At 36.4% G+C, this 12,624-nt stretch overlaps 1 protein-coding gene across 1 annotated transcript; it reads left to right on the top strand.

Annotated features, from left to right (window-relative positions):
* The first annotated feature begins 1,737 nt into the window (after positions 1-1,737).
* Positions 1,738-3,946, top strand: LOC107667492 (SLAM family member 5-like). The gene is made up of 4 exons (XM_016459165.1): positions 1,738-1,783; positions 2,061-2,372; positions 3,167-3,454; positions 3,759-3,946. The coding sequence occupies exons 1-4, from the start codon at positions 1,738-1,740 to the stop codon at positions 3,944-3,946; spliced, it is 834 nt and encodes a 277-aa protein (XP_016314651.1).
* The last annotated feature ends 8,678 nt before the right edge of the window (positions 3,947-12,624 follow it).

Below are 12,624 nucleotides of genomic sequence, written 5' to 3'. Positions count from 1 at the left end.
GGTTAAACTTATGGGGCTGTCACGTGATGAACGAATGACTCGGAAAAACCCGAAGACTCGAACCAGGGCTGTGTTCAGCCCCGACAAAAATGGTGCAAAACGTTTTTTTAAACGGAAACGGTGGTGCATTGAACACTCTGTTCTGATGACGTGAGAGTTGCAACTATGGCAGCTGAGAAGGCCATTCTTTGTGTTCTTTTTGAAGAATTTTCGGAGCCTGATGAAATCGGTATAAATACGTGTTTAATACTGCAAAATACGCTTGATGTTACAGTCACTGCCCTTGCCCTCCAGAATAAAAGAGAACATCCCAATCGAGTGAAGGGATTTGTGGAAACTGTGGTTCCTAATTATTGTGATCCAACATTTGCCTCGCATTTCAGGATGAAAAGACAAACATTTCAGGTGAAGGATAATCCACTTCTTACCTCCGAGGCTGTGTTATGATCTATATGACCTTATTATTTTTATTGTGAGTATTAGGCTTATCATTGTTGCTGATCACTGTTGTTGTGCTATGTTATTATAATATTTATCATTATATAATCAGAGGAGTATAGTAAAGTTTATGAAAGTGTCTAGCACACCTTCCTAAGGAAAGGATATGGACCAGAAGACATTGCAATTACTAAATGATATTTAGACAGACTTAAAGAAGTTCCAGATCTATACTTGTGCTCTTATTATTTCAGTTATTTTGCCTTTAATGTAAACAAACATGGGCAAACAATATACTTGCTCTTGTGTATTTATTTTGATGTTAATTACATTGTGTGAGCTGTCTCTTTAATACCGCGTGGTTTATATATACATTGCTGCTGATTGGGCTGACATTTTTGACACACCCACCAAACAAGAGAAAACGTATCTCAAACCCCGTTGCATACCATTGCACACCGTTTCCAGGAAACATGTCGTTCAAACCGGAAACCGTAGCAAAACGTTGCCCATCGGTTTGAGCTTGAACTTGCCCCAGGATAACATGAGTGCAAGGGAATCACATGACCAGACAGGGACCATGACTAAACTCCCAAATAAAAGACATGAGAGCAATGAACATGAAACCCAGACAAAACCCAAACCCCACGTTACAATTTATCCATGACAGGCCTAAACCACCAAAGATACCAGCACAAAAACACATATAATAATTTAATTATAGACAAAAGTGATCCCAATGTGATCCCAAAAGTGATCCGCCAAAAAAATAAAAATAAAATAAACTTCCAGCCCCAGAAGGAAAATAGTGTATAAATCATATTTCATTTTATAAAGCTAAATATTTTCTTTAATAAAAATGTTTTTAAACATTTGACCAATTTTGTTATTATGTAAAGTTAGATACAGGAAATACCCGACACCTCCCATCCTCCCTGAATTTTTTTTTTACAATTAGACCACTGCTAATATCTGAATAATAATATCTGATAATGTGCCCTATACTACCATAAGGGGGATGCAAACCAGTCTTAAAATATCACACTGGAGGAACAATGCAAAAACTGTTATTAGACCTCATTTCCAAATAAGTCTATATGAGACGCCATACACACTCTGAAGGGAAGTGCACAGTTTCACACCAAACCACAGACAGGCATCACTCTCATCTTCAGCGTGACATTTTCAGTCATGCCAAGACCCATTTGATGTAACATTTCTTATTGATATAAAAATCTTATTTTCAGTATTGAGGACTTATTATTTGAAACTGTTCTGATGTTCAAACTGCTGAAGAAAATGATTCACCTGATTTTTTTCCAGTTGTACTTGTGGTGTCTAGTTGGTAAGTTATAAATGTTTTATGGTGTCAGTACGTACAGAAACAATGAGAAGATTTTGCATGCACTGTTAATGTTGTATAATGATGACTGTGAATCAGTCGATGTCATTAACAACTCAAGTAAGCAAAACAAATGTTTAACTTTATCTTATCTTATCTTACTAAAATTGTTAACTTATTTTGATCATGCATTGAAATTCATGTCAAGGGGTTGTTGCAATTATTTTTTTTAAATAATTAAAAAATTTGTTTACAACTATTATTTCTGTTTGTGCTCCAGGTGTGTCTGGAGTGAATGCAGTGAAGTCAGTGTCAGTGACGGAGGGAGATTCAGTCACTCTACACATACAGAGAGACGATGAGATCGAGTGGCGGTTTGGACAAAACAACATTCTCTTAGCTGAAATCAAACAGAACAATAAGAGCACATTTTATGATGGTAGTGCTGGTGGGAGATTCAGAGGCAGACTGAAGCTGGATCAGACTGGATCTCTGAGCATCACAAACACCAGCACCACAGACTCTGGAGATTATAAAGTAACCAGCACTAAAACAAGGATTTTACTCAGCACATTCAGTCTTAGTGTCTATGGTGAGTATAAGCTGTTTGCTATATATTCATCCTTTAACATGTCAATCAATGTCAAAATTAGTCTGATAATGATAATATAGATTAATTTGTGCAGAAACAAATGTCAGCTGCTCTTTGTAGCATATTGCTAATTAACCAGATGAACTATCAATGTATACAAATCAAACTCTCTAAGACTTCCAACAGATTCTTTTCCATGCATCATTTTAATGTAGGCCTACACATGTATATTACGCACAAATAAGACAATTCACTGTTTTAAAGTCAGAATATGTAAGATTTTTTTATTAAAATATGCAAAAACCACTAGCGTTTCGCTTCGACGGCTTTCAGCCTCCCCCTGCTTCATTCTACTACGTTAATAAATCATTAGCTCATCCATGAACATGATTTCTGCCTGGGTCCCGTCGGACTGCATCGGCTGTGGGGATGAAGACGACAACTCCCACGATTCCATACTCGGCGTCATCAAACTACGCCTTTGCTTCTTTGTTTGTTTTGAATATGCGCCCTCTAGCGGCGAAAAATTACATATTGTGCCTTTAATTGTCTGCACTTGAGCTGCACACCCTTCACACTCATTTCTAAGATTTCTCAACCTTTACATTGTCCCAATTCGCCTACTTATACTATGCCCTAAAAGTATATACTCATTTTGTGAATAAAATTGCACACTTTTAAGCAGAAAAATCATCGCTGCACAGCTACATCCTATCGCTAGCAGTCGCTCATGCCGATGGAAGTCGCTGCATACATGTAAAAAAAAAAAATTTAATTTAAAAAATGTTTTCCAGGTCATCTGCCTGTTCCTGTCTTTACGAGAGACTCTCCACAGTGTTCATCATCATCAGAAAGGTCATCAAAATATCTGTTGCTGTGTTCAGTGTTCAATGTAAGTCGTGTGACTCTCTCCTGGTACAAAGGAAACAGTTTATTGTCCAGCATCAGTGTGTCTGATCTCAGCATCAGTCTCTCTCTACCTCTGGAGGTGGAATATCAGGATAAAAACACCTACAGCTGTGTGCTCAACAATCCCATCAGCAACCAGACCACACATCTGGACATCACTCAAATCTGTTCAGGTACTATAGCTGTGATATTAGCGATGATTTAGCCCAGTGTTTCCCAACCTTTTTTTACACGGCACCCCTGCTCTCGACAGACGACACCCCAGGGTGCCGCGGCACCCCGGTTGGGAAACACTGATTTAGCCAATCTATGGTCCATTAATCATGCTGTGATTGATTTTCAGTGTTTCCACAATAAAACAATGCAAACATTGTACTCTCCTACTGACCTCAGACACGAATGTCCCTTGCTGTATTTCCCCCAAACTACATGAATCGTATTTTTGGTTTTCTAACGTTCTTCTAATTCTCTCATAAGACTGTTGCAGTTGTGGTTCTGCTGAGGCTGGGATCCGATTTGTCCTCTCTGCTCTGGTGGGCGTGGCCGGGGTGACCATTCTGGCCATTCTGGTTCATGGATTCAGAACCAGAAATCTTCATCAGAAGAAGAGCGTGCAGACAAGAGCAACGGACACCGATCCATCAGATGTAGATGTCCTTGAATGACTGGAGCCATTGTCTGACAAGAAATCCTTTAAGAAAATATCATTTCAATCCGGTGGAAATATATACGTTTGGAAGGAAAAAAAGCTATTTTCTGTGCGAGACTTCCGATTCATTAGCCGATTTAGGTAAATAACTAACCGATTATCAAGATGCAATAAACCAGTCTGTTTATGAATACAATTTTAAAACGGTTAGAAATATACAAGTTTGTAATAACAAGCAGCATAACGGAGTGTTTTTGTACAGCTAAAATAACTAGGCTAAGCGAATTACACTTGCAGCCTCGCACTTCGCACATTCACATTCGTACAAAGCATCCGCTCTTACGTTACTTTTTTTCCCTTTGCAAAGAATAGTGCCTTGCAAACCCATTGCAATCACTATTAGATTAAAATGCTAAATGAATATATGGCTCTGTATGTCTCTTTCACTAACATCTGTAATCTCTCTCAATGTGATAGCCTAGTGTTTTTTACAATATTAAATAAACATCCTTTCATATAATCAAATTCTTAGGCCTCATTTCTGACCACTGGAAAAATTTACCATGTTTGCAAACACAACACCATCATTCATATGTGCTCACTGTTGATTGTAAAATCTGTAGTCTGTTAGTCTCAATATTTCCAAGTTTAAATCAATCCATGAACAGTTTTGCATTTTCAGTTTGTTGCATGACTAATGAAATTTAATATAAGATGTGTTAAAAACTATTTCAGCATGGTGTCTTTATGTAGCTTCCACATGAGCACCAAACAAGAACTGAGAATACAGAATACAACCATTGATAATAGCAGATCTATTACACAATATCCCACTGGCTAACACTAGTAACATAAATAACATTATTATTTTACAACTAAATCACTTTTTATCCAGAAAATACTACGACACCACCAGGTCAAAAAGAAAAACTATAGATGAAAATATATATCTTTTAAAAAGTAGCACGACTTAAATGTATCATTAAAAACACACCCTTCCGAGAAGTTTCGTAATGAAACGCTGAGTGTGAAATGAGAAGACGAAAAAAGAACTGAGCAGCGCAGTCACAAAAATAAATGCGTGAATGCATGACCTTTAGTTTGTTCTTCAGTTTATATTTGACTCTCATTAAGATTGTTTTAGAACATTGTTGTATTCATGGCTGTTGAACCCCACTGGTTTCCTGACTTATACTGATCTACAGATGTTTGGTCTGATCAAGTATCTCCATTGTGTTCAGCTGATAAAATCCTTGTTTGGTTCAGTCAGTGTCTCTCTCTGCTTTCCACAAATCACAATCAAACTCCACAGACCAACTAAAACCACTGACATCAGTTGCATCGGTCACTGAAAAGATTTCAGCAAGAGATGAATTCAATACAACAATCTGAAGACTGTTACAGTACACAAATAGGTATTTCTGTGCAAATAGAGTAGCAAGTGATCAATGTAGAGCAAATGGACATTTATAAAGCAGACAACATATGAGAACACAAATGAATTCTGATTGAATGAATATAATTCTCTTTTGCAGTATTACTGTTGCTTTACTTGACATTTGTACCATTTAGAATTGATGTTTATTGTGAATGTTAAGATTTATTTAGACTAAAGGTAAAACGTTGCCTATCAGGGGTTTATGACCCATCTACATATCACCTTTCAGTCTAGGCTGCATGTCAGAAGCTTTTTTGAACTGCAGATTCAGTCATTTTAACTCTGTTCTCGTAAAGACCCTGCTGGAGCGCCAACTAGTGACCGAACACGGAAAAACAACAGTGTCAAAGGCCTTACAACTGTATAAATCTGTATATCAACAATTCACTATTTCCATGATCAATTAAAATATATATTATCGTAAATGAGTTAGCCTATATAATCACAGCCTGATCCTGTTTTGATTTAGATTCTGATTTGATCTGATGTATCACTATAGAAACCTCTGTATAGCCAGCAATATTAGGAGACTTTATAGATCTGTTCGAGGCGCTTAATTTCCTCACAGAACTTAGATTAAATGCATTTAATGTAATAGTGATGTTTTTTTTTTTGTTGTTGTTTTGTTTTTTTAACAATAGATATGTATTTTTATGGTTCATGTGTATTGTTTTTGTCTTCTTTTCTGGTTAGTATGGTCTGCTACATGACATTTTTAATGACCCTTGTGACTGAATATGAAAACACCTATTTTATTTAACCACAGTCTCAAAGGCTAAAATGGGGTTTATTAATAATCTCGATGTATCACTATAGAAACCTCTGTATAGCCAGCAATATTAGGAGACTTTATAGATCTGTTCGAGGCGCTTAATTTCCTCACAGAACTTAGATTAAATGCATTTAATGTAATAGTGATGTTTTTTTTTTTGTTGTTGTTTTGTTTTTTTAACAATAGATATGTATTTTTATGGTTCATGTGTATTGTTTTTGTCTTCTTTTCTGGTTATATGGTCTGCTACATGACATTTTTAATGACCCTTGTGACTGAATATGAAAACCAATTTTTTTTAACCACAGTCTCAAAGGCTAAAATGGGGTTTATTAATAATCTCTTTGCTTCTTTGAGTATTTGTTACTAAAATAATCAACTTTTTCATTCTATTCAACCAATGCAATGAATGTAGCCTATGTCTGAGAGTGAGACGCAGTACTGGGACCTCGTGATTCTGGTCCTGATTATTTCTTTGTCAGTTTTACTTAAAACGACGTCACATCAGGCTGTATTCGATTCAAATTCATGTTGTTCAATTTGCCTGAAGTGGCGCATTGTCATTTTATCATTGTCATCATCAAATTAATATTTGAAAGTGTGACCTCATCTCGCCTTACGTCCAACTTCCTGTACTCAGATTCAACGCCACCAGATCAGAGGTCAGTGACTTTTGTGCTTATAATGAGATTCTTCTTACAACCACTAGATGGAGCTAAATGTATTAGGTCCCAACCCTGGTCCTGGAGGCACCCCAACAACACTGCACGTTTTGCGTGCCTCCTTAATCAAACACACCTGATTCAGGTCATTAGCTCATTAGTAGAGACTTCAAGACTTGAAATTGGTGTGTCAGAGAAAGGAGACATGCAAAACGTGCAGTGTTGGGGTGCCTCCAGGACCAGGGTTGGGAACCATGGTATTAGGAGATACATCTGAATAATTGTTGGATTAATTAGCCGTTTTATTCAACAAAATTACAGAATAATTATGTTTTTACTGTGTTTATTTTTCTGAACAGATTCAGTCATGGCTGTTTAAAGTGCAAACTCTCTCCCCTTTGTGCATAATTATCTACATATCTGTTGTATCTGCTAAGATTCAGTCTACTCTGAAGATCTGAAGATCCAGGAACGTGGCTGGGAAGCACTGAACTAGCCCCCCCCTGGCAACCCCAAACTTGTTTAGTTTTACCATTTTTTTAATGTGCTTTTTTTAATATGCTTGTTTGACCTTTTGACCTTTAGTCTAAATCATTCACACAGTGACATTAAGGGTCACAAACACAACTGTGTTCTATAGTCATTAAAATGCTATATAGCAGCACAATATGATTGTTATATAAATTTGGTCTGTATGTCATTGTTCACTACTGAAAAAAAAAACTGGTAAATTTCTGGTCTTTCATGCCTTATCTTTCTCACACGTTCACATGCAAATAAGCAGAAATATCTGCACCTTTTTATATTTTGGCTCCTGAGTGCTTCCATTCCCACGAGACTGAGATGTTTACCAATGTTTGTTTGAGCAGAAGCACATTAAACCACAGTGTGTTTAAGGATTAAAGTATATCTACACTTACAGTTCTTCTCTCTCATCTGCCATCATTTGATCTTCACTACTATATTTGCACAAAATGATGTTTTGTTAATGTGAGTCATTCAGATTTTTGTATTGAACTCATTTCTTTAAAAAAAAAAAAAAAAAAGCTTTCCATGTGTTGATTCAGTGATGCAGCTGATGTCGGTGGTTTATTTGGTCTTTGGAGTTTGATTATGGTTTGTAGGGAGCATAGAAACTAAGACTGAACCAAACAACAAATTTAACAATAGAGATACTTAATCAGATCAGACATCTGTGGGTTACAGGGTTCAACAGCCATGAATGCAAAAATGTGCTAAAGTGTTATGAGAGATAAAGATCAAGCGAGCATTAGTAATATCCATCGAAATCAGATTTTGCTGGAATCTTCAACATTATGAAGATGAGTTTCAAAATCGTTGTTTTTGCTGATAATGTGCAGTTTGTGCATAAAAACTATTTTCGGTTTCACGTTGACGCCGTTCATTTGTTCACTGGCTAATGTTGTATTTTTCCTCAAGTTTATTTTCATATTAACATTGCCAGTCAGCGTCAGCGTCAGTGTCACATGCATCCAAATGCACTGTCGAAGTTCCAGATTCCAGGTTTTCTCTTTCCTGGGTGAAATTACACCTCATCAGGCAAGACTAAATGATCTCAGTTAGATAGCTGTTCACTAGCATTACAAGCAGTATTATATGAGTTTAACCCAGGCCCGGACTGGCCATCGGGAGCACCGGGAGAATTCCCGGTGGCCTGGCGGCTGATTTGGCCCTCTGCCGTTTTTTTTTTCTTTTCTTTTTTTTTTTAAGTTATTATTATTATTAATATTTTATATTTATGCCTTGTCAAGTGCAGGTCAGTTTCATCTGTAAATACGCTGGATAGTTTTGTCTTTATTAACTTAGTTGAGTATTAAACTGCTAGTATCTGTTAGGCTATCAGTAGCAACCCCATTATCATCATCATTCAGAATAGTAGCTATTTTGCTAAAGGACATCAATATCGATTGTAAAGTTACATTAAAAAAATTAAGAAAGAACCTTTTATTATTTTCCACGGCCCCAGACCAAGGATTTAGACCTTTTTATGTGATGGCCATACAAATAATAGGGTTGTCTGTGGTTTCAGAAATTGTTGTGGATGTATAGGCTATATACAGGAAAAGGGGCCAAAATCGCACCTTTTGGGGTACAACAGCTTGTCACTGGAACAGTACTCTTAAAAGGACATATTTGTTCATTTTTTACCCCTAATAGGTAGGCATACAAATTAGTACCTTAAGGGTACAAATTACTACTCTAAGGTACTAATATGTTCCTATTAGGGGTTAAAAAGGTACAAAGATGTCCTTTTAAGAGTACTGTTACAGTGTCAAGCTGTTGTACCCCAAAGGTACAATTTTGGCCTCTCTTTTTCTGTGTGGCCTGGATGAGTGTGAGATTTCCCGGTCTGAAATTACGTCCCAGTCTGGCCCTGGTTTAATCTCTGAGAAAACTGTTTCTGTTTATTCTGCAGGTGTGTTTGGTTCTGATACAGATGAAGTGAAGTCTGGACATCTTTCTCTTTCTCACTAATAATGGATTTCAAGGTCAGGGTAACCTTAGCCTAACATTCAAATATAATGTCTAGTTATCTTTCACAATATGTTAAATATTTTCTGTGGTAATAAATTATAAAATAAGACTTACATCAAATATACAAAAGCAGCCATGTTGAGTTGTGAAATGTGGGGCAGGTGAATAGTTTTCTGCAGTAAATATGTTCCTAATTGCTAAAAAAAAACAAAAACCTGCATATATCAAAGGTTTCTATATGGGTCATTTTAGAAAGTTCAGAAGAACAGCATTTATCTGAAATAGAAATCTTTTGTAACATTATAAATGTCTTTATCATCACTTTTAATCAATTGAAAGTATCCTTGCTAAATAAAAGTAATTTCTAATAAAAAAATTATACTGACTCCAAGCTTTTGGTATAGTGCATGTAAAGAGTGCACAACAACCTTGTATGTCCAAAACCATTACTTTTCAGGAACACTGACAGAAAGGGTGACCAATAGCACTGATTTATGACAAAAACAATAAAAATTATGAAATGTGGAGATACGAGGTTTCTGCCTGACAGCAATGAAATAGACTTGTATATAACGTAATAACATATTATTTTGACTTTTATTTTGTTGACCTAGCTAACATTAGTTAATTAGGTAACCTTAGCCTAACATTCAAATATTATGTCCAGTTATCTTCCACAGTATATCAAATATTTTCTATGGTAATACATTATAAAATAAGACTAGTTGTGAAATGTGGGGCAGGTGAAAAGTTTTCTGCAATAAATATGTTCCTACTTACAAAAAATTAACAAATATCAAAGGTTTCTATATGGGTCATTTTAGACCCATGTGTGTAAAATTGATGTAGAAATACAAAAACTGTGTTTGTTTATAAAGTCAAAAAGGTAAAATAAACAATTATTTGTGGAAATCAAAAACAAGATATTTAATGAATACCCGAAATAAAGCAAAGATTGAGCAAAGAAACACTCAACCATGATTGAAATAACATAGGAAATGAATACACGTCATTTTAGACCCATGTTGTGCATTAGAGGGGTAGTGATACAAAAATTAATTTTATTAAAAAGGATTATTGGATTTGTGATGATCAAAAACAAGTTAATTAATGAATTCCTGGAATACTGAATGATGAAATTCATTTCTTGTAAAGATATAGAAAAAATAAACTCAGTCGGGTCACTTTAGACCCATGTTGTGCATCAAAGGGTTAAAAACGTTTTATTTCGACAAGTATCAAACACAACTGGTTCCAACTAATCACAAACATCAAAAAATAAACAAATATATACAAAAAAACCTAATAAATAAAAACTACTACTAATTACAAATAACACCTTATGTATAAATGTTTCTCACATATAAACATATAAACTAACATCCAAATGACTGTGTGTATGTGAGAGAGAGAGAGAGAGAATACTCCCTACATTATGGGGACCCCACAAGGATAGTAATACCAGTAATCAGGGTCATCCTTTGGGCGGTGAAACTAGTGCGGTCGTACCAGACCCGGTGCTTTGAGGGGGCCCCGCAGCGAACGGACCGAGGGGACCCTAAACCCCCACCCCCGAAACGCAATCGCCATAGGAAAGAGGGGGCCCCACTCCCTATACCTCGCACAGAGCCCCGTGTCAGCTAAGGATGGCCCTGCCAGTAATACCTGTAGATTTTGTCGTTGTGGGACCATTTTTGATCCCCATGAGGAAACAAGCTTATAAATCATAAATCACAGAAGGATTTTTTTTTTTTGAAAATCTAAAATAGAAAGTTTTCTGTGAGGGGTAGAGGATCAAATTTACAGTTTGTACAGAATAAAAATCATTACGTCTATGGAATATCTCCATAAAACATGGAAACCCAATGTCTGTGTGTGTGTGCACGCGTGCGGGCATTATGTACTGTTAATGAAGAAGATTGATAATAATTGAATAATAATGCACATTCTTTGAGTTTTCTAAGCTTGTAAAAACTGCCCAGGAGCACATGAATGCATCATATTCCTGATTATGCATCTGAGCACATCTCCATCCTATAACATGATATTGGCTGAACAAAAGTGGTCTAACTGCACAATGCTGCCCTGAGGCAAAACAAAAAAAACGGAAAAAAAAAAAAAAAACACGGTTTTAGTATAAATAAAAATAAAATAAGTCTTTAAACAATCAAACATACTTCCTTACATACTAATGCACATGCATTAATTTTTTAATAAAGTTATTTAAATTTAAACATGTTAAAAAGTTATATTTATCTTACCAATTGGTGACACTGGGCCTCATTTATCAATCTAAAGTAGAAACGAGCGCAGATCCGTGCGCACAAATCAATTTACGACAGAGTTCACGTGTGATTTATGAAACATTCGTATGCCGCCAATCTCATCATACAAATGATTGCTCGTTGATAAACGCCCCTAAAACACCCCGGTTTAGAAGCCTCGCCCCTAGAGTTTTACGACACGTAGAAACGAAACCCGGCCAAAAAGAGGAAGTAATCTCATCAAAGAGAAATTGATAAGACTCCAAAAACACCCATTAACCTTGTAATTGCAAACAATTAGGCTACATTAATTTATGTAATTTATAAGAGTGACACAAAAACGAGTGTAGCCTATACTTGTTGCAGTTTTTTCCCTTTTGTTAATCTGTTAATTATATTATATTATAGCCTATTATATATTTTGTGTTGTGCTATTTATTTTATTCCTTTTATAGACTTAATTTCTGTTTTTCTCCGTTCACAGAAGAGCTGGGCAAAAAATGCTGGTGAACGATAGCGGAAGCACTTCAGCAATGTTTACACTCTTGTTTTCGGAAGTCAATCGCTAGTTCCGCCTTCTCGATGACATCACGTGCGTCGTTAAAGACGGCACGCGATGAATGGTCGGGAAGCAACGTGTAGTCTGACATGTTTCTTGTCCATGACACCTCAAGATTTTAGGAGTCAAAATCGTGTAATCTGTGTCTATCGTGACCGACAAAAATATTGTGTAGTCTGAACCCAGCATTACTGGTCAGTGATCGATTAATGAGCTTCGGTTGTCGGTCGGGAAAATAACCTAAATGAACAAAATGCTGTCATTCTACAATTCTCCACCAGATTTATATGCTGTGCGCAAGTTCAGGCTAATAAAAACTTGCGTTCACGAGCTGAGACCAGACGTGAGATTTGATCGTAGCCACCGTTCACATCCATATTGATCAATTACAAGGTTTGCGTTGAAATGACCGTATGCCCAATTTTCTGTCGTAGGTTCATTTCGTAAATGAAGCCCATTGTGTCCATTGTAGCTTTTCTTCCTGAAAGGATTGCCCCCCCCCC

This window comes from Sinocyclocheilus anshuiensis, unplaced genomic scaffold (assembly GCF_001515605.1).
Source record: "Sinocyclocheilus anshuiensis isolate Anshui unplaced genomic scaffold, SAMN03320099.WGS_v1.1 scaffold1779, whole genome shotgun sequence".
In the NCBI taxonomy this organism is placed as follows: Eukaryota; Metazoa; Chordata; class Actinopteri; order Cypriniformes; family Cyprinidae; genus Sinocyclocheilus; species Sinocyclocheilus anshuiensis.
This window is presented reverse-complemented; position numbering and strand designations above follow the sequence as displayed.

Bases quoted from the DNA above. Each gene is read 5' to 3' on its own strand.
- LOC107667492 (XM_016459165.1), top strand. From the start codon at position 1,738: ATGATTCACCTGATTTTTTTCCAGTTGTACTTGTGGTGTCTAGTTG. The intron at 2,373-3,166 runs GTGAGTATAAGC...AATGTTTTCCAG, and splicing joins ATTCAGTCTTAGTGTCTATG to GTCATCTGCCTGTTCCTGTC. The intron at 3,455-3,758 runs GTACTATAGCTG...TTCTCTCATAAG, and splicing joins CATCACTCAAATCTGTTCAG to ACTGTTGCAGTTGTGGTTCT.